General features: G+C 47.2%; 1 protein-coding gene across 2 annotated transcripts in view; it reads left to right on the top strand.

Annotated features, from left to right (window-relative positions):
* The window catches only part of SNX19 (sorting nexin 19), a 34,441-nt gene extending 14,301 nt beyond the window's left edge, over positions 1–20,140 (top strand). The window contains exons 9-11 of one of the 2 annotated variants that reach the window (XM_044439651.1): positions 17,225–17,409; positions 18,852–18,939; positions 19,535–20,140. In XM_044439651.1, the coding sequence (XP_044295586.1) occupies positions 17,225–17,409; positions 18,852–18,939; positions 19,535–19,634 (373 nt within the window). In that variant the 3' untranslated portion in view covers positions 19,635–20,140. Of the gene's footprint in view, positions 1–17,224; positions 17,410–18,851; positions 18,940–19,270; positions 19,419–19,534 lie in introns of those variants that run through there. The other variant, XM_044439652.1, reaches the window with a different exon arrangement.
* Positions 20,141–22,720: the final 2,580 nt, after the last annotated feature.

Raw genomic sequence — 22,720 nt, forward strand, 5'->3', positions numbered from 1 at the left:
TCTTGCTGTAGTTAAGCAGTACATCAGCAGCAATGTGAACAACCAAAGAGGAAACCTTCAAATGGGCAACAAGGAAGTGCTTATTAGGCCCAATGTGTTTTGAGTGAAAGTCCTTCATTCATGAGGCCACTATGGCTGGGTCATTAAGTCTCAGAGGACAATTTTTGACCAAACCACTGGGGGAAAATGGTGGTGGTGACATTGAGGTATGGAGGATCAATGCCCCTTTGGTTTTTGTTGCTGTTCCTGCCTGTCTCACAGTGGCTGGTTCAGAGGTCTTCCCAAAATGCCTCTTGGGAAAACAATGGTGATGATGTAGCAGGCTTCCAAAGGGCATTCTGGGGAGGAAAACGGAAACCATCGCTTGTGGGGGTACTGCAGCCATTGCTCATCCCCCTTTGCTGTCCCTGAGTCACTTCCCCATGCTGGCAAATCACCAATATTCCACCTTGCATTGATGCTCATGAGTGATGGCGGCACTGGGCTCAGTTCCAACTTCTTTGTTCCATCGCGATTCCATGCTGCCCTCTTTCCCCAGGCCGTGGCTTTCCATTGTATCAAACAGGTTGCGCCACCAAACGCCAGAGCTGGCCCTGACAGCAGGATATCCTTTCTGCTGCAAGAGCGAACATCAGCTGTTCGAGGGAGGAACATATTTTCCATGCAGGGAAGGGCTCAGTGATAAAGCCCATTTTATCTGTGCAGAAGGTCCAAGGTTCAATCCCCATCTTTTCCTGCTAAGGCTAGGAATACATCCTGCCTGAAACCCTGGAGAGCTGCTGCCATTCAGTGGTGACAATACTGGCTTTGATGGAGGATGGGTCTGACACAGTCGAAAGCATGTTTATATAGGATACATTCGATAGGAGCACTCGGGGCACCATTAAAGCAAGATCAAATCTTCCTGCATCCCCATGACCACAGAAGCTCTAATATTTGAGAATTGACTGTTCTTTTCTACGTAGCTCCATCCTGGTCTCTGGGTTATTACTAATTATTGTTAGTATGTATAAAGTGCCTCCAGCACTAGGCACTGTACAGAATTACTCATAAAAGGAGCATGCTTCTAATGTAAAGTGCTTGGCGTAATGTTGGCAAGTGGAATTTAGAGAAAGGTTTGATATCATTCAGGAAGGAAGATTGTTGTGCTTGGAACAGGATGGAGGGCTGAAGCAGCTTTTCTCAGGAACTCCTTGCAGTTTCCATCCATCAGCTATCTTTCGAGCCACAGTATGTTAAAAAATCAAAAACAGAACAGTCTTCCCAGAGCCTCTTCACCTGCAAACAGCAAGACTTGCTTTGTACCTTCCATTGCTGGCAGACGAGGACACTCAGGTTTCAATGGTTGCCCTGTAGGCAGAGTCTCAGCTTTTGATCCTCATTTCCATGACTGGGAAGAGAAGCTCGTGGAGGCGTCTGTTCTAAATCTTTCCCTGTGATGGGTTCTGTGGCAACGGCCAGAGGAGAAAAAGTAGATGACCGAAAAAGGTATTGCAGAGGAAGGAAGGCATACGCCCCTATCTGAAGAGGCAGTCCTGGCCAATTATGTAATGCGGAGCAATCCTTTTTTGGTGGCTCGTGGAGATGGGGGGCACCCAGCCAAGAGATGAGATCATCCTGAGCCAAGAAAAGATTGCCGCTTGGGTGGTCTCTCTGCTCAGTCTGTAAACAATCCTCTTTGGTCCAATGTGGGCATCTTACTATTACTGCTAGCGAAGCGCTTCTCTTGCGTGCGTGCAAAGGCCATGCTTGCGTACTGCTGCAGGACCCCTGCTGAGGGAGTGGGAGAATTCATTTTCTATCGGAGCCGGTGGCCGCTACGCGTGCATTAGGAGATGCCGATGGGATGAGTGGCTAAGACCGCTGCGGATCTCAGTTCCTAAGAAGTGAGCCAGGGTCATACTAACTTTGCCTAGCCTGGGTTCTGCTTCTGGGTCACCCTGATCAAATAATCAGGAAGGTCTGGATCTAGTCAACCATCATCGAGTCAATCTGGTCCACCATCTTTTTTGGAACGGTCTCCTTCCATCCCAGGTGAGGGAACTAATCCTGCAGGGATAGGAAATTCAGGTCCTTCAAGACAGGCCTGTTTGCACAGAAGGGACAACGTGTGCCTTGGGCCTTCATAATTTTGGCATCGTCAGGTGAGAGAATGGTGAGCAACCCAGCCATGCTGAGCTTTCTTTGCACCTGTGAGTCAGTGGAGGATAAAAATACAGGCCAGGCAGCTCGTGCTCAAGGCATCCGCCCTGCCTGTCTGGGCCCTGCCCTGTGCAGCCCTCTTTAGCGGCAATGACATTGTGTCAGGAGGGGGAGTGCTAATCCAGCGTGCCCTGGCAAGGTGTGAGCCCCAGGAGAAAGGGGGAATGTTCTAGAACTCTGGCAGCTGTCAAAACCGGCCTGGTTGGAGGCTAGACCTATTGCAGATGAAATCAGAACACAGATTTCTAAGGCAGACTCGCGCAATGGCCAACCAACCCAACTGGTAAAATAGACACTTGATTTGGAAGGAGGCAGCATGGCAGTGGAGAAATGTGTACATCTGTGAGAAATATAAAACCCAGCTGGCAGAACTGTTTGAGGTCTGGAGATAGGGTTAGGAGTTGAGAACAGGGTGGCTTGGCTTATCCTGTCTGGCCTCATCCCTTGGCATGATTCCCTCACAAGCCTATGAGGCGACTGCTCTTGAGAACTAGTAACTTAAAAATAGACTTCCTGGAAGAATAACATTCCAGGCTAGTTATGGGAAAGGTATTAATCCCATTTTTGGAGAATCTACTCATAGTATCATTTACGATTATACAGTTTCAGAGAAAGGGCCTGGAACTCAGAGAAAAAGCACAAGCTTTGCCTGTAGAAGTCCCCAAGTTCAGTCCCTGATGTATTCTGTGAAAGTATTTGGGTAAGAGGGGATAGGAAGGGCATCTGTCTGCCTGAGACCCTCAAGAGCTGCTGCCAGACAGAGGGGGGGTCTCAGCCCTCCTGGGCCATGGGGCACCTTCTGAGGGTGCCATGGCAAATGGCTGCCACAAGGAAGCCCCTTGACAAAATGGCCACGGTTCCGGCATGGCCAAGCTCAAAACACTCATTTCATAGGAACGGGATGCTGCATGGCGAGGAACTTTCCTGAGACCCTCAATGCGAAGCAGATGTGGGCTCTGAGCCCCAAAACCGTTCCTTTGACCCCACAGCTCCCTCTCCTTTAGGACTGCGTCCCCACGCACAGACAGCTGGCTTTATCTCGCACACCCCACTCGCACCCAAACCGTGCCTTTTTAGCTGCCACTGTTGAGCCTTCCTATCCCTGCCCACAGATGCTTGCCCTAGTGCACACATGGTATTCCCAGTTCCCCGCACAGCCGCTTCTCCAGTTCTCCCACCACCATCTCCAAACCTCCCCTCTTACCAGCCAGAGGCGATGGGGGGGGGGGTTTGCTGCTCCTTTGCATCCTTCCTTATTTTTGCCAAGGGTGGGGGCTCTTCCGAGGAAGTGCTGGCCTGCAGTTGCCTGCCAGCTTTCCTTTGTAAGACCGCATGGACAGTCAGAAATATATATACAGCAGACAGCTGGAAGCCTAAGCTTTACCTCAAAGCACTCCGGCTGTTTGAACACAATTATTTTTTTATAAAATTGAGGTGATTATCAGGCTGTTAACAGAGGGAGGTTTCTGCTGGCACCAGATTCTCTTAGAGCACACGTAGCCAATTGCTGTCCTTCCAAGTACATTGGCCAACTACTCCCATCAGCCCTCACCATTGGTGATGCTTCCTAGGGCTGATGGGAGTTGTAGGCCAAAACATCTCAGGGGCCATGAGTTGCCTGCCCTGGCTCTGAGTATACTGAACTCATCGGACAAATAGTCTGAACTGGTGTGACTTCCTAAGTGGCAGCACTGGAGCGGAAGCAATTTGAGAGTTTGTCCCTTGCTCCTTCCTAAGAGCTTTTGGTAACTTTTTATCCGCAGCCTGTCCAGACCAAGCCTGACATTCTGTCTCAGAACCTCTGTGCCTGCTTCCTCTTGTTCTCGTTTTCTGCCTGCGACGGCTGGGTGTGCACAGAACACAGAAATGACAGTTCCATCCCTTGCACTTTAAAACAGTGCAGCCCATTCAACCAGCTCAGAGTTCTGCTCTCTTCAGTTTTTGTGAATGAGTGCAACATCATTGGGCACATTTACCTGGAAACAGGCCCCACTAAATACAGTGAGGCTTACTTGTCAACACACCTGCAAGAGCTACTCTGGCTTCTCAAAACAGCTTGTATATGGCAGCTTCAGCAGCTAGCAGATGTGGACAAATCAACATGGGACTGTCCAGATGTAAACATGAGTGCATGAATGCAACAGCACCTTCCTGGGCATGTTCCCCAGCAACTGGTGTACACAGGCAGACTTCCTCTGAACCTGGAGGTGGCATGCAGCCATCTGGACCAGTAGTCACCCAGCGCCTTCTCTGCAAGTTTGCCCAGTTCCTTTTCAAAACCATCCAAAGAGCTGCCTGGACCCCCATCTTATGGTAGTGTAACCATGTGCTATGTGAAGAAGTCCTTCCTTATGTCTCTTCTGCATCTTCCACCAACCATCTTCATGGGATGACGCCAATATTTGTCCTTCCAGTATTTGTCCATCCAGATTACTGTTGGTTACGCTGATTGGTGGCAGCTCCCTTGAGTCTCAGACAGGAGAAGTTCTTGTTCCCTGGGACTTCATGCAAAGCATGTGCATTCCATTCAGCTGCTGTCCCTCTCTGGGCTCCCCTGTGAAAGAGAGAAGGGATGCAGGATGTTCCTTTCCTGCACTTGATCTTGATCACCTGGGCAAGCGATGACTTGCTGTCTTGTTCAGTGTCTGGGGGACACTGAGGTTCCTTAGATGCTTGTCTAGCTCTCCCAAGGAGGAAATCAATGAAGATGGAGAAGTCTGCCTGCTGCTACCATTGTGTCTCCAGACACTTATGGGGAATCTAATCTATGGGGAATCTAATGCCCCCTTTCCAAAGCAAAGCCCTTTGCTGCCTTTGAGCTTAGTACTAGCCAGGCTACTTGCTACTAGCCCTAAGGCGATGGGAGGTGTAGTCCAACACAACTGAAGGAATGCTTAACTGGGTCTTGTGGAAGGCTGAGGAAATGCTCGGCCAAGCATTCTGCTCCTCCTGGTAGATCAACCTCCCCAGCTCCCCTCCTTCGTGTCATTTGAGTGCCGTGCTCTGTGCAAACTGTTAATCCAAAGATAAAGAGAGTATGTCTCATCACATCCTGGCCTGTCTGTGCTTGGAAATCCGAGCAGGGCTCAAGCAGAGCAGCCTCTGGGATGGGGGCTCGGAAGAGTGCCTGTGTCTTAAAGGGAAATTTGGGCACACACATCAAGCAGGGTTGGTGTCAGGTTCCAAAGCAGGAGTTAAAATAAACAAGAAGCATCCTTAACTTGGCTGATAGCGAGCAGAGCATCCTCTGGCCCTGCCACCAAGTCAGTCTCACTTTCAAATTCCCTCTCCCTGACCCTTCGGTATGACATGGAGTTGGTATGCAGCCTCGCAGAGAATGCCACAAAAGCCGCCGGCTTACAAACGCTTCAGCCGAGCTCTGTGCCTGCCCACGCATGCCTGGCTTTGTAATTGCGGCATTCTGACAGTCCTAAAACAGGCCTGTTGGTTACAGACTCTTCCCCCTGCAGCCAACAGCAAAGCTATGTATGAAAATCCTGGCAGAAACCAGCGCTTGAGCTACCTAAATCTGCCCCCACCTCCAGCATGATTTGGTCCTTGCAAAGACCAGATGAGGTTAGTTAAAAAATCACGTTACAGCTAAGGGCCCAGCCGTGTTTGAATGTGCCTGCAACATCCCTCTCTTCCTCAAAGGAACTCCCCACACAGGAAAAATCGCACTATATCAAAGAGAAGAATTCTAGAATGTTGTCTATGTGTTGGCAGTGGTGACGTCATTATTACCTGCACATAATGGAGCACTGGAAGCATGTGAATCCTGCCTGCAGCCTGGTGGTGCATCTTTATCAGCTGTTTGTGAGGACGGCATGATCAAGCAGGGCTAATGGTGCAGCGTAAGCCTATGCGTGTTTCCCCAGGGTAATTCTCACTGAATCCAATCAGATCTGAAAATCTGAAAACAATCCCACAGTGCAGAAAAATAAGCACATGGTTTTATTTTGCTATTGCTTTTGAAGTCTTTCAAGGCGTTAGGAAAAGCCAGAACATTTAAGCGAAAAGATCCCAGAAGTTCTCTACTGGGATGTGACAACCAATGCACCCAGTGGAAATTCTTCTTATCTCCAGCTTACTGGATATATCACTGTACACAAAGTGCTCATCACACAAATCAAAAGAATCTAATTGGACTCTTCCTGTGGCTGTGCAAATTCTGCCAATTTGGATGTTAGCACCATTTGGTTTGGGTCAAGTAGGAGTCAGCAGCTAGAAGTCCCCTGGCCCCTGGAACACCATCAGAGGCAGGGGGAGTCTGAAGGGGTGATCTTACTGAAGTATAAGCTGTAATTCAGCAACATTTGCACCTTGGGACATCCAGCAGGCAGGTTTTCAGGGCAAATGCTGTCTTGGGATGCATTAACAGAAGTACTACTGCCAAATCACGAGAAGTAGTAGTTGTCCTATACTCCTCACTAGTCAGACCTCACTTGGAATACTGTGTCCAGTTCTGGGCACCAATATTTAAGAAAGATGCTGGTAAATTATAAAGGGTCCAGTGGAGGGCAACAAAAGTGATCCAGGGTTTGTAAACTCCGTCCTGTGAGGAGAAACTGAGAGATCTGGGCATGTTCAGCCTTGAGAAGAGAAGACTCAGGGGGGCATGATATCACTGTAGAAGTACCTCAAAGGCTGTCACAAAGAAGAAGGTCAAGATCTCTTCTTGCTGATGCCAGAATGTAGGACACGGAAGAATCAATTCAAGTTGTGACAACCCAGGTTCAGGCTGGACAAGCTTCCTCACTGTCAGAGCAATGCAACAGTGGAACCGGCTGCCTAGAGACGTGGTGGGCTCTCCCACACTAGAGACATTCAAAAAGAAACTGGACAGCCATCTGAGTGGGATTGTGTAATTTGGTGTCCTGCAACAGCAGGGGGTTGGACCCGATGGCCTTCATGGCCCCTTCCAACTCTACTGTTCTGTGATTCTAGTGCTTGCCCTTTTCAACAGTGGAATCGCTGTGTTCCAGGGGATCATCCAAGCAGCCATGCGCCCCTAAGAAGGCTGCATTGTTGACCCCATGTGTCCCGTATCCATTTCCACTGGCATGGGAATTCTCACTCGTAGGCACAAGAGGGCAGTGCTCACCATGGAAATGCTTTCTCCCTCACTGCTTGTGGACTATTGATGCAGGGCCAGCATCGGAACAGGGGCACAACCCTGACAGGCTTTCAGAGCAGGCTGTCCAAGTGCCCCACTGCCAACTTCAGGAAATAACAAACAGCGCCCACACACCTTCCGCGGCACCCATGCCTTCGCCTTAGCAGGACAGCTTCCAGCTGGGAGGATCCTAATGTCCCTCGTACATTCAAAAGATACGGAAGCTGGCACGTGGCAGGTGATTCGAGCTGCCGCACTTCCTGCTTCGAGAAGCTGCGTTTTAGCCTACAGGCCTTCCTTCTTGTTTTTGCATCCATTCAGGCTAGGAGAAGGAATTGGAGCAAATGGAGCAAATTGGAGCAAATCCTAGCAAATCTGGGACATTTGCCAGCCCAAACAGTTGTTGCTAGAATCCTGTCCCAAGATGCTTTGCAGAGGGAGAGGAGGGGGGGTGTGCAAACCTCCAGCTATACGGCTTCCGGGATAACTTGGGCCCCTGCGCTACTTGCCAAAGCTTGACCAATCTGATACGTGTCTGTATGAGAGACGCTTCAAAAGAAGCCCATGCATTGGTTGTGTGTGCATTTGAAGGAGCTTCTGATAAGGCAGCATCTTGAGGAGCCATTTATCTACTTTATCGACTGCAAACAATTATCTGTGGTCTTGGGTAGAATGGGATCAGAAGAGGTTGGGGAATGATTTGGTGCCTTGTGTGAATACAGCTTGTCTCCTTGCACTGACCTTCTCAGCCCCTGCATCTTAGTATTACAAGTTGCAAGTGCATAAGAATGTTTGGCATGTTTTTCTACCATAAGCAAATGCTTGTGTTTCTTCCACCCCCACCCAAATCATTAGACATTTTTGCTTGCTTCCTGGAAGCTGATTTGCTAGTAGATACTTTTAGATCCCGTCTGTCCACCCATTAGGTCCTACAAAACAGTTTACAGTGTTTGAAAATGCAAGTTTAGTCCTTTTCCCTCATTGGCTCCCCACACTCCTTCCTCTTTGGGCCAGTTCACATGATTGCCGCAGCACACTGTACTTTATTTAATCCATGGTGGATTGTGGCATGTGCCCGTGGCCATTATTCGTTGATGCTCCATTGAGGAAGAGATGAACGGATGTGCTGCTCATGATCGTTTCTGCTTGTCCTCCTGTTCTACCCAAACGGTTCACACCACTGGGTCAATATTGGCATGTATTGTTCCAGAAGGTGAGCTGCATCGGCACTCTTGGGTCACAGGGAGAAGGAAGTGAGTTATTGCGTCCCATCCCACTCCCCCAGCTTCTCACCCAAAATACAGCCTATTCAGGGTCTTTCCCCCGCAGCTGTTCATTCCCAGCACCTCTGTAATCCGTCCTTTGGCCTTGCTGGGATGGAGGTCACTCCCCACTGAGGTAAAGTCACGGCGGACAATTGGGCTCCCAGTCGCCACGACAACCATTAAATTGCCATAGCTTCTTCCCCTTCCAGGCAGATTTCACACCCGCAACTCCTTGCCGAGCCTCAGATTGTTTTCAAGGGGAGGGGACAGGTGTGTGGGGGGGTCTTTTGGCGCATGTGTGTGCTTTGAGCCAAGCTGTGTGGCCAGTTTAATTAGCTCTCAACCCAGGGACTCTATCCTGGGGAAGCCAGGTTTGCTGCCTGCTGGCTGTTGTCGAGTGAGAACCGACACAGGAAGCTTTTTGCATCGATGTGAGCGGGGAAGGGAGTCCGTTTCTCCCCAGTAACACTGCAGGGCTGTGTATGTTTGGTCTGAAGTTTAGTGGAAAGAGGGAATTAAATATTCAAGTGAGCTGTACCTGTCCCATCTCTCCCCTCACTGAAGACTGTTTACAGATCAGTCAAGTAATGAAACGAAACCAAAATTCCAAACCTGCTGTTGGACTACAGCTCTGATCATCCTTAGCCCTTATACCTCTTGTGTTAGGGTATGAAGGGGAGTTGTAGTCCAAAACTCCTGGAGGTCAGGTTGGAGAAGGTGGTTCTAAAACAACCAAGCAGCAAAAATGCTGCAAAACCACAGAAAGCATGTTTAACAGATCACATGACATTTATACAATACTTAGCATTGTGTGCTACGATACTTAGCATTCATATAGCACAGTTCCAGGAACTTTATGAGATAATATGTGTGGATCCTGACAGTGGTACTGCAAAGGAGGTCAGTATTGCATACCTGTATTGCAGCAGGTGATGGATTGAGATGGAGAGAGAGTTCCCTAAAGCTACACAACAAAGCCCAGATGCTTTTCTCCAAGCACACAAGAACTGCTGGATTTCCTTCCTTCCCCCTCTTTGCATAGGGCAAGATGCTATGCATGCCAGCAGCTAGAGAAGGCGTTTCCATCCTGCTTGTGGGATTTCTCTGAATATCTGTAGTGGGAACAGCATGTTGGACCACTTTTCTTACTTTTGCAAATTGGAAAGGCTGCTGTGGATCTAGCTGACAATCAGTTCTAGTGCTTTAGTGGAGCTGGCAAAAATGAAAGGCTTGGACACCATCCAGCATCCTTGCACCCCTTTTTATAACTTGTCGTGGGTCTGAAATGCTCTTGTGCCACCTCCGAGCATCCACCTGGGAGCCTGCCCATGCTGCTGGACTCTCTTTAGGGCCCCTGCTTCCACCAGTCCTGCGACTGCCAGAACAGATGCTTGGGCAGGTGAATCAGCCGGCCTCCTGCCAGGGCCATCTGAGAATCCAGCTGCCAGGCTGGACTTGGTCCCTCGGTTGTGTAACTCCTTGTGGTCGTTGGCAGTACTGGCTTCAATCCTGTGCCAGATTGCCAATCTGCCAAACTCTGGTTGGAGGGTTGGGAAGGAGCTATAGCAGCCTTTGTCAACCTGGTACCCTCTTGCTGTTTTAGAGTGCATCTCCCGTAATTGTTAGGCCATGTTGGCTGGGAATTGTGGAAGTTGTAGTCCAGCACAAGATTGATGTGCTTGCATTCTCTCCCCAGCCCACTCTCTTTTCTACCTTCATTGCTCAAATCATTGGATTATGTGAAGGGACACAGAAAATGCCTGATGTTTCCTCTTATCTTTTTCAATTAATTATTTGGTTTTTTAAAAAACTTCCCATTTAGACAGGGGCATGATCTGACTAAAATTAGGAACAGTCATCATGGGGCTTCTGGATTTTATTAAGTCTTCTTCTCCTACCTTTTCTCCCATAATTTGAGTACTGCCTCCTTACTTTTATATGCTCAGCACAAACCTTGTTTCCTTGTTCAAACAAACCATAGTTTGCCAATAAGTCCAAACTGATAAACCTTGGTTTGAGCAATCTCTATTAACCACAACTTGGTCCTCATTTGCAATTCTATTTGGGATGGTATATTCAAGCCACCACTTGGCCAGAATAGGCTTTGCTTTCAAGTAAAGCAGCACAGGATTTGTGGTATATTTTACTTCCTTGAATATCAGCTCTTGCTGTGATCAGAGTAAGATTGAAGGAGGTGAATCCTCTTGAAATCTGAACTTCAAACACCCTGCCTTTAGGTTGCCATTTTGTTGGTACCTTGCAAACATCTGGAGGGCTTCAGCTGGCTCTTCCAATGGCCCTCAGCCAAGGACATTAGTTCATTAGCTCCTTTAGCAAACCTGGCTCCTGTACACTACCAGATGTAGCCAGTCCGCTGTTGCAGCCAGGTTCTTTCTTCCTTTATTGCAGAAGCTATAACTTGTTTCTGGGCAAGGACAGATTCTTGCCACTACGTACGAGAACAGTTGCCTGGCTACCCTTCTTCCAGCTGAGGGGTTTTCGAGTCAGACTGCATTACTCATGTTGGCAGGTCTGTGGCATGCAGTAGCCAGAGGTGTGTCTGCTTGCCACAGGAGGAAAACAATCCATTTATGAAATGTCAATGGAGAGAGAGCTTTGCTTACAGCAGCCTAGTGGTCCTCCACTGAACAGACTTGCACGGGATTATCTTCTTCTCGAAAGACAATTGACAGCTTATGGCTATAAAGTTTTGACCTCTCTCATTGAGCCCAGGAGGTACCAGTTGGCCCCTCTGCTGCCTAGCCCAGAGGCAAGAAAATAGGTTGAGGGAAGCCATGCTGTAGCATCAGCGCAAAAAGGGGTCGGGGAATTAGTCCATTTGTACGGGATAAAACAAGTGTGGCAAATTAAAATCCCAGCATGCATCCATTTTGTACTTTTCTCTTCTTCATAGTAAATAAAACAAGGAGTAAAGCCTAAAAGAAACACAGTTAAAATGGTATTTATCTAACGTGTGTGACATATTCATTGCAGGCTTCCATCTCTTTAAGAAAAGAAGAGCATCAACACTTTTAAAAGGCATGCGGAGTCTCCAGATGTAAATTTCTTAAAATGTTTATGTGCAACCAGCTGAGAAAGCTGCGTTCTTTATCCCCCTCCCGTCGTTTCAGGTCATAGTAATGGGCTTTGCTGGCATGCTTTGCACGATGAAGAGGAGGCAGTAACGGCCGCGCACCATCTTGTGCTCAGGGTGGCCTTGCTCTGGAGCAATCTGATGACCACGTGTTCCGCAATGTTAGTGCACAGACTGCTCCATGGCATCCCTGTGAGGTTTTCCCTTGTGCCTTCTTTGGAAATGTAGATAACGCCATCCATGCATGATTGAGGTCTGGGTCAGGGCCTTCCTAGGAAGGTCCTTCCCTCCATGGTTTATTAAAAAAAATCAAAATGGAGGAATTAAAACCTTAAATAACCATCATGGAGCAACACAGTCACTCAGTTAAAATGTGCCATTGATTTTCAGACCAGTCAAAAAGGAGGATGACGGAGTCTGTTATAAATATGCATGCCTTACAAGGTCACTAAAAGCTCTCTTAGGGCATCATCCTGATCATTAGACCGAGAATGATCCTGCAATTTACAATATTTTCAGCCAGCAGGTAGAAGGCCAAGCGGCAGAAAAAAGTCTTAGAACTCCCGGTCTATAGGTTTTGGGGGTTTTTTTTAAAACATTTATTCATTTATTATGTCTAAACGTGCACTGGATTGTCTTTGGTGGCTATTTTATTTGTTGCTTTTCAAAAATAATGTATACTTGTGACAGATTCCATAAAAAGATGGGGTTAGCAGCAAAAGGTGGTGCTGCGTATCCTATTCCGTACACATGGTCTTATCTGGTTTGCTAAATGTGGAGAGGAAGGACGTTAAGCAAGAACTCAGTGTGCTGATGATAACAGATGGCAGAGTCAAGCATGCTTGCTATTAATTTGGTTATTTTTATGATTCTGCTTTAAACTGTAGTGAGCTGCACTGGTGAAGCACTTTGTGGTTAAAACTATAAACAAAGTGGACATCAACACTCCCGAACATAGTCCAAGCCTAAAATGTACTGAAAGGATTGCTTAACCCCCTCCCCTCCCCATCCCCACACCCAAAACAATAGCAGATGCTTCGTTTCATCCAAGAGGCTGAGTTTTAAAGTGTCGTCTTAGTTTTTGTTTAATTGCTCCATTAAAGTTAGCCTCTAAGGATCGGATGTGATTGGGGTGGCCAGCAGTGGGTCAGGTAATCTTCCACCTGTACATGGGAGAACCTGAAAGAGGCCCACCTGGGTATGTATGAGGAATCCATTTGGAACTCAGATTTCCTTGGCTTGGCTGCACGTTGGTAATAACTCACTGCAGGACGAGGCAAGTTGGCTGGCAGACTCGTGTCTGCAAGGTGCACTACCAGTGGAATTGAATGGAACCCGTGCTGGTTCTGTGCAAATCTTGTGAAACCACATGCTTGCTTGTTTTCCAGTGTACGTTTGCACAGTAATGGCCCTTTCTGCACAAAACAACACCTGAAAAGTGTGTGGATTAATTATCATTGCATAAATCACACTGGCCCACATGTTCTTCAGAGCTATTTTGTCCAAAATGAGCCCTTTTTGCAAAAAACAAGACCCAGAAACTTGTTTTCCAGTTGCTGTTTTGTGAAAAAAAAAATGCTCCTTTTTGCTCAAAATAGCACCCGGAGAACATTTAGTTTATTGCGATTTACACGAATCTTTCTGAGTCACATGTTTTAGGTTCTTTTTTATGCAAAAACTGAACCTGGGGAATGGGCAGCTTACACAAATCACAGAAGTCCCATTATCTCGTGTATTTTTCTGGTGGCAGTCTCCATGGATGGTTTTTTAAAAACATGCAAATTGTGCTCCATTTTGCACATGAGAATTTATGACAAAAGCCTTGATTCAGCTTGCTTCCGATCCAGTGAATTGCAAGCAGGCAGGAAATCAAACTAGCTCAGATTAGTTCCCCGTTTTGCCATAGCCCTAAAGCCAGCCACTGCCTATTCGGCCCCCTCTGCCCTAACCCCAACCCAGAGGAGCCAAAGCATAGTCAAAGCATCCCCGTCCCTGGTGACCTCCTAAAAGCACAGTAAGATATCAGTTTGTAATTAACATTTTTATCCCGCCATTTTCTACCCTTGGAAAGCATCCAAGGTGGCTTCGATAGTCTTCCTCTCAATTTTATCCTCACAGAAATCTCAGGAGAAAGGTTAGGCTGAGGGTATGTGGGTGGCCCAAAGTCATCCCATCAGCTTCCTGGCCAGGCAGGGACTAGAATCCAGGGATACATAAATTTTGATGTTGTTGAAGTTATCCAGATTTCATTACAAACCATGTGCTGACTCAAGTCTGTATCAGATGGGAAGTTTCTCTGATTTTACAGGAAAATCCATGCACCTTTTGCCAGGTGTTGGTTTCAGTTATTCACATCATTGAAATGTATGCATTTTTCTCCCATCGATTTGTGTGCATTTTCCAAACGTACTTATTTTTTCAGACTCGATTTTCAGACATGCACATGCCATTGAATGCATTTTTCTTGGGGGTGGGGCAGCGAATCACATTGCAAGCTTAAAGTGTACAGACTTGGACTGCAGATTGCCTGAGTCCATGATCTGTTTGAAAGGTGCAAACTGGCAACTGTTCAAAACTGCTTTGAAACTAATTTCTCATCCATCCCTACTAGAATCTGCACTTCTTGAGTCCCAGTTTGGCACTCTAACCTCTACAGCACCCTGGCATAGGGTAAAATTACAAGCAACAAATTTAATAAAATCTGAAGAACTGCAGAAGACTGCATTAAACAGCGGTTTAATAACAGTCCAATCTGAAAAGCCGCACTTAAAAGTGAGCTTCACTCTTCAGTGGCATCCCAGGCACTGACTCTCAAATTAACTCGCTGCACAGGATCTTTGTGAGAGCAGAAAAGCCATCGTTGTCATCATCCTCATCCTCACCATGCACCCACAGTTACATGGAGTGGGCAGCAACCAGATGCCTAGGAAAAGTGCTCCACAGGCAGGTCACACCACCACAGAAAGGACCTTTCTCCATCATTGGCCCTCAGCTTGCATGCAAAGGCAGGGACACTCAGAGAAGGGAAGGAGCAGATGGCCCACTTTCCCACTGAGTGGATTTTGCCCACCGAGTCCAGCTGGATTGCTCTGAAAGAGGCTAAGCTCCATCTCCATCCAGGCCTGCTGGACGTCTTTTAACCGGAGAGGCAAATTCTGTTTCTGAGAAGTTCTCTGAGGACCACGGTCCCGTTGTTGGTGGAGCCAAAGGCAAAAAGGATGGGAGTAAAACCCACAACGCCAGCACAGTTTAGCTTACTATAAGTACTAAGTCCTAGAAGAGGCATGCCAACCTTTAGAATAGTCATATGCAGAAGCAGGGACACCAGATCATCCCTGGGCAAGTGGTGAGGCCATCTGAGGAACATGGACAGCAGGACTGGGAGTCCAAGTGGGCTGAGTTTCACTCATAAGCCTGAGGTTCTTCACTCTGAACTTCTGGCTCACCTGACATTATTGGACAACGTTGGCTGTGCTGCCTGGGCCAGATGGGTGTTGCAGTCCAACAACAAATGGTGAGCTACAAGTCTCTCCAGACTGACCTAACCCAGAATCCTCTTTGGGTGGCTATCCTTCCTGTCCCCAGGAAGCTTACAGGCAGGACATGAAGTTTGCCTGGATTCTGACCATCTATAAACATATGCCACCTTAATGGGAGGCTGGGACGGAGCCTGTGGCACATCTTCCTTCTGCTAGATGCAAACTGGCCAAGCAGTCGTACATTTAGTGCAGTTCTCCTCCATCCTGCCGAGGTCAGGAAGGATTGCAGCTCTGCTAAACAAACACTTCATCATACTGTCCTCCAGCCAGGGGTACAGAACACATTGTTCACGGTTTATACCACTGTAAACTTTTACAGGGTAAGCAAGAGTAACATTTCCAGTAAAATACTGTGCCGCTTTCTTCTCTTCTTGGCCAGTTCCTGGGAAGCATTCTGGGTGCTTCATATTTGCTGATTTATTGGCGGTTCCTTTTCTTTTCTTTTTTTAAATTGTTCTCTCCCTCACACACTATTTAGCAGCTTGTTCAGCAAAGTTTAGTTTGAGCTGCGGGCTGCCGCTGGGTATTTTTTCCAGCACAAGGGGAAAGACAGGGATTCTGATATTGGAGTAGCATTGCTGGTCTCTGAGAGCGGGAGATGTGCTTGAAACACCCCCCGAGGATGTGAAGGAAGCAAAATGACAGCCTTCGCAGACACTGGGGCCACCGTTCCTGCTTATTCCCAATGTCGAGGCATGAGCCCTGTTGCTTGTGTACCCAGAACAGCATGATTCCCACACAAAAGGGAAGTGTGAGTGTGCTTGGAAGAACAGCACAATTTGTAGAAGTTTTTTGATGCCTGCACTGGAATCGAAAGAATGAGGAGGATCGGGTTCCATCTATCTAAAACTATTTCCTGACTCCTCTCCAGGTGCCATGCAAGATAAAAGAACACAAAGTGAATCCTATTCAATATCCCTAAAAGCATGCTACAAGAAAATAAAATGGAGCATGCCAAAACTATATTTATTCATAATGACCAGTGGCCCTGACTTGAGGAAAGGCCAGCGGAAGCAAGTGGATCTTCAGAACTTTCTTGGATACCTGCAAAGGAGGGGCCTGGTGAACCCCAGAAGATCTTCTCAGGACTGCACCACATTGTTCTGCTGAAAATGTAGACCAGGGCACCGTTGCAAGCCATCCAGTAGTGCATGGCTTGCGAACTCGCCCTCCGCCATTTGCCTCCTTCCAGGCATCGCTCTGCTTTGCCGCTCTGGAGGTGAGCCTTGAGAGGCGACCTGGGACTCTCCTTCTCTTGCAGCTCTGGCGTTTCCTGCCAGAGCCGGGGGAGGCCAGTGGGGACCCTCGCCCACTGCAGCTCTTCTCCTGAGCTTTGCAGGAGCAATCCATGGTGGCGAACCTGCTTTGGGAAGAGAGCACATGGTTTGCCCCTACTGAAAAGCCCAAGCTGCAGTGGATGGGGAGCCTCACCGACGGAGGAGTCACGGGGCCGTGGGCCTCAGCAGGAGCCCAACAATGCCAAGCCCTGATGCCAAGCCTGCATTGTGAGCACTGGTATGAACCCGGGTTTCTTTTAGCAATGGCTTCATCCCTCTGTCAGCATCTGCTTCAAACACAGACCCCATGACGGCATGCGCAAGCTATGCGCTTCCAAATCGGAAGCCAATACCCGTGGCTTCGGCTTTCTTTTTGCTCTCCTTTTTTTATACTGTCTGGATCAAAACTGCTCAGGTCTGACATGGTCACTTTTTCATCTGAAGTACCAGGCATGGCTCAGCAATGAGTTGGTTTTCTTTTTATATCCACAATCAAGCTATTTTTGCCCAAAATCCTGGTATGAAAATACTTTTCAGGCACCCCAAATAGCAGCCTCCTGTGTATGGGTCCTTGCCTGTGTTTATTTTTAACCTGTTGACTGTCTGTGCGATGTGTCCATTGTAAAGCGTTGGGGGTTTTGAGTAGCAGTGGCTGCCCAGCTGTGCAGATTCAAGGTGATGCATAGCAAATATTGAGCCGAAATCTTGTCTCCCCCCAATCCCCTCCACAGGTGGTTGGAAATCCAGGTGGACAATCTCACCTGCACTCAGCGCTGGGTGCAGTACCTCAGGTTGCTCCAGGAATCAATATGGCCCGGTGGGGTGCTGCCCATGGTGCCCAAGCCTCTCAGGACAGAGGAGCAAAAAGCAGCTGCAGAAAGACAGGCCTTGCAGATTCTCATGGGGATCTTGCCTGGTGAGTAAGGGTTGTGTTCCTCCTTTCTTTTCCTTTTCTCTGTGCAAGTGGAACAAGGATCCCAACAAGCTGGTGTTGCAAGTTAGCTCTTTCACAAGGCATAGTGGTGCAAGACTGCCAGGCACATCCAAGTGGGAAGCTAGCTGTTTCAAAAGCTATGGCAGCGTAGGGCTCTCGTATCTTTCTCCTCTGGGTGTCGGGTTTGAGGGAAAGCAGCAATCAAGATCTGGGCAATCGGCAGGTGAAGCAAGAGAAGCTGATCCTTTCCTCCCAGTTGCATCGGATAGAGAGGAGACAGAGAAGCACCATCTGCCAACCTACATGGCTCCCCCGTTTCCCAATTCATCCCCCTCAGCAGCCATCCCACCTGTAGCAAAGGAGTAGGTGAGACAAGGAAGCCCTCTCCATCAGCCTGGCTGGGGCTCACTGCCATTGCCTCCAAAAGTGTCCTTATCAGCCATTCACCTGGTGGTATTTGAGCCAGGAGGGCCACTCCATTGGCTAGGCTGGGGTCAACTGCCATTTTGCTCCCAGAACTTTCTCCTTTGGGGATCATGCACCTGTTCCTGACATAATAGCTTGAAAGGGTTGGTACCTGAACTTGTTTATGTTCCTGTCCCTCCCAGTTCCTTTCCCTCCATTTGAGAGAGGAAGCCAATGTGGTGAACTGTACATTATGTTGAGAGCACCCATGAGGGCTAGAAGGCTGGTGGTTCAGTTTTAGGGAGAAGGAACACTTAGAATGTTGACACTGCCTTAATATCCTAGTCTAAAAGTTAGGCCAGGGGTGCAGAACCTCAGACCTAAGGGCCAGATCTGGTCCACCTGGGTTCCCACATGGCCATGTCCTCTCTCCCCACAACCATCCATTGTTTGATGATCGCCCAGCTTTGCATACTTCCCCCACCTCCATTTTTAATGGTTGACATGCCTTTCCTAAGGCTTAGCTACTGGAACTAACAGCTGGAAGCTCCAGTGGGCTTGCTTTGTTGGCTGGGCTTCTGCTCATCACTGGAGTGCAGCCCTCCACAGCTTCTCTGCAACAGCATTTGGCCCTCAGGCTGGAAGAGATTCAGCATCCCTGGGCGAATCTGTGCTTCGCGCCCTGAGGTGTGTGCATTTATACACTTGGCATCTATGGTTAGCTGTGGTTGTTATGGTATTGTAAAGATATACTTTAGGCTTTTCATTATTGAAGTTTTTTGTCTTACCAGGAATCTTCCTCTAGAATCAGGAGTCGGATAATGCATTTTATTTTAAGTTCATAGATCTATATTTAAAGGGTGCAATTGTTAAAGAGATGCCTGATTTCTGGTGATATTTATTCCATTTTAAGCATGTTATTGGCATCAGAGTAATTAAATCTCACTGCATACAGCAAGGGTTATATTGTGAGAGTCAAATGGTCCTTTGGAGTTCATGACAATCTCTGTTGTCCACAGAATTAGTCTTAGAAATTCTTGGGACCAATAAATGTCAGCAGAGCTGGGGCCTAGTCCTGGAGTCCATGCAACACCCCATCATAAACAGGTAACCTTGCCATCATGGCATCATCGCATGAAAATATAAGTAAGAAGCATATGCAGTCGACAGCTCATCAGAGACAAGTACTTGTCCTTGCTTGGCACTGGAAAATGTCTCCTTGCTTAGTGGTTTTGCAGCTGCGGAAAACACTTCTAAGGGCTTTCCCTCGCTTGGCAGGGAGAAGAGAGCTGCTGAGTAACTCAGACCTACTTAGATATACAGATATATATATAAAGGCAAGCTTTTTCCTCTAAATGGGTAATAATGGAAAGAGGGGGGATTCAGGCCCCCCACCCACATGAATGTATCCCAACCCACTTTGACTTTGCCTTCTCAGCCAACATAGACATGCAGCTCCCCAGAATTCTCTGAGACGGAATTAGATAAGTCCTAGGCATTATGGATCTTTCGACACAGCCCAGCCTGTGCAGCATTACCAGTCACAAGTCATCCAAATAGTTCACCTCTTCAGTGCAGTCCGTATTTTGCTGAGGTACTCGGTTGTACAGTGATCGCCATTTCATCTGGCTGAGCATTCATATTGGGATCTTAGTCAAACTTTGCAAGTGCCATTAAAGTCCTGTTTCCTCCTTTCTTTCAGGCACATGGTTTACTGTCTCTCAGATATTCTGCTGGAGTTTTTGTTTCCTGAACCCCAAATTGATAAGTCTAAAGCAGCACCTGTAGCTACATCTGTCTAGGGGCTGAGAGAACTGGTCTTCCATCCCATTAGCTCAGACTGGTGCTGGTAGCAGCCATGGGGCAGAGTGTCTGTGTAGAAGAGAATCCAGAAGCATTAAATTTGCGTTCCATTTCTGTTGAACTGAGCCAAGGGCTGTTGCAGAAGGCCAGTATGACTGACTTCTTTTGGTGACTGTTGAACCTAAGATGCTTGGTCCAAAGTATTTGCACTGCAAAATGGTGTCCATTTCAAACTTGGGAGAACCGAAGACTAATTCTTCATTGGAAGGAATGCATCAGTCTTCTTGGAGAGGTGGATACTGTTGAGAATCAGACAAGACCTCACTGGCATTCCTGGATAGTTACTTCTTACATGTCTTTCAAAGCTATGGTTAAGATGGTAGAGTTGGATCGTCTACGATTCCCTGCTATTAGATGGGCATTCCATTTCATGATACTTCTCCATTCTCCTTCCCTACAAAACAGTTACAATGAAGAAAATAAAACAAATTGTTTAGTAAATAAATCCACCCTCCCTTTATTTATTGTCTTGTGTAACTATTCTTTGATGCTGTCTCTTAATGAAAAAAGGCAAAAGCTTGATTGCTGTCTGGAATTGATGGAATCTGCTTGTGATAATGGCTACTGCAAGATGGTCTTCAGAACACCACTAGATGCCAGAACACCAGCTGTACCATGGCTCAGTCACTGGCTTGCCTATAGATCTCCATTTCTGTTTTAACTAATTCAGAAGGTTCTTCTTATGCGTGAAGTCCTGCTTCAAGGCTGGGATCCAGCAGAGAGGATGCTAGCATGTCTGGGTGCCACCACATACACATGTATCCACACAAGTAGGGGAAGGCGTTCCAGTCCCAACTTCTCGGTACATGAATTCTTAAACATGAGGCAGGACTCTTTGTTCCTGTCATTGCTAGCTTTATGGCGTCAAGCATTTCAAATGGTGATGGAGCAACTTCCTGAATTGCATATAGGCAATCGGGAAAATCAGGGATGTTGTTTGCTGCAGGTTTTGTGACTGGAGCCTCAGTTGACAATGCGGTTGATTCTTTTGCAAGGGAATGCTGGAGGTAGATCAAAGGGTCGAGGAGTCTTGCAAAGGGAAAGTGTTCTGAAGCCTCCTTATTCCATACTGGAAGCACAGCATGGGAAAGGCAAATGTACACACATCCACACTCAAGAAATAGTCTTTTACAACTATAATTTACTTTGATAGGCTCTTGGTTAATATAGTTGCCATCACACAGAAGCAACATACCATCCAGAAGTTCCATACCACCCAGTGGCCTGAAAGGTACACACAGAACATTAAGTAATTTGGGCTTTTAGCAAACGCAGGAGTAGCATTTCAAGGGTAAAATGCCCTAATCATTATCAAGACACAGAAGAGTGTGCTTTTATCTTTTGCCCAGCCCCTACCTCTGTGCTGCAGATTAAGATTTTCTCTCCCCTCTTTCCATGCCTGCTGTTTACATGAAGAAGTCGGCTGCCACTGACACCAATGGGAACTTCCCTTCTGATGCAAAGGGCAGTGGCCAGGATCTCCTCAGGGCATCATGCCTGCAATTTACATTTGGAATGCCATTTACACAGTTGCTTATTGCATGGCTGGTTTAATGTCTGCTTTGGCCCCATGCAGAGCCTTCCCAGATAAATCTGAAAGGAAAGGGTGGGGTGGGGGTGAAAAAGATTCTCCATGAGCTACATAGAGCCTAAGCTGTTACAGGCTTTAAAGGCAACAAACTGCACTTTGAATTGATTGTGAAACCCGCAATGCTTGTAACAGTAACATCTGTGCTTTCTGCTGCCTGATAATTGACAGGAACCAGACTGTGTTCTGTACTAGCTGCAGCTTCCAGCTCATCCTCAGTAGTAGCACCACAAAGGGATGTTCCAGTCACCCAGTCTATGGATGATTGTGTCCCAGGCACTGGAAAACAGGAAGGACCAAGCTAGGGAGCAGGAGGCATCCATCTTACTTTTTTAAAAAAGCAAGACGATGTTGCTTTAGAGAGGGGAAAACCTATATGGCACAGGGTTCAGTCAAATATTATTCCCGGTCAAGACATGCCAGAGAAAGATCCCAGATGGCATCCGAAGTCCATTACCTGCAACTAAACTGAACATTTGCGCAACACATGATGTGGTGTAGCTGCAAAAGCCAAGCTCCCCTCCCTAGTATCCACCCCAGGCTAGATGGAGCGATTTCCAGTGTCAACACCTCTTAAGATTAAGCACACATCCTCTCACAAGATACAGAGTAATTAATACCAGATCACACTGGGAACTCTGCACCAAAGCTTTGGTTTGGCAGTATTGCTGTGTTTGTGAGGATATATGGATAATGGGTAGGACTTACAAAGTTTTTCAACATCTCTATACTTGGCAGATTAGCATTGCTCCAGTATTAATGCAGACGATGCGTGCATTGTTAATAGCATTAGTAGTAAACATGCTCAGCGTTAATTCAATATTGAAGCATTATTTCTTAACTATCATTTTATAGTGTAAATTCTGCAGCTCAAGTTGGGTGTTACATGAAACCAGGGGGCTTCGAAAGATCGCTTCCCTTCTCCCCACAATTTCTTCCATCGGTCTTCATCTCATTTCACAGAGCGAGGAAAAAAGAGCAGTCGAGGATCACTTGACCAAATTAGTCTTCCTTCCTGTTCCCAGCTTTTTTGGGGCAAATGGGCAACGGGGGGACTCTGTGGCTGTTCCTGAAGAAAGCAGAAGTGGTAAGGATCAAAGACAATGCATTTCCTCATGCAAAGCCTTTTAAAATAATAACCAAAAAGGTCTAGCGAAGCATATATACTCCCTTTCAAGTGCCCACAGAACCCCTTTAGCCATTCTTTAGCTTTAAAACCAACAATGCCCTCAAAGTAGTCAACCTTGACTGAAGATGGCGGAAGAGCGTAAGAGTGTGTGTATTTAGTGCAAAGGGTAAAATCAAAGCTGTTTGCTCTGAAACTACTTTTCTGTGTAAACCACTTCACATTTCATACAAGACAGGATGCAGCTCTTAAAAACTTGGCAGTCTTTATTTTGGGGGTTTCACTCCCTCCCCCACCCACTCCTTTCAACA

This window comes from Varanus komodoensis, unplaced genomic scaffold (genome assembly GCF_004798865.1).
Source record: "Varanus komodoensis strain SLA01 unplaced genomic scaffold, ASM479886v1 scaffold35, whole genome shotgun sequence".
In the NCBI taxonomy this organism is placed as follows: Eukaryota; Metazoa; Chordata; class Lepidosauria; order Squamata; family Varanidae; genus Varanus; species Varanus komodoensis.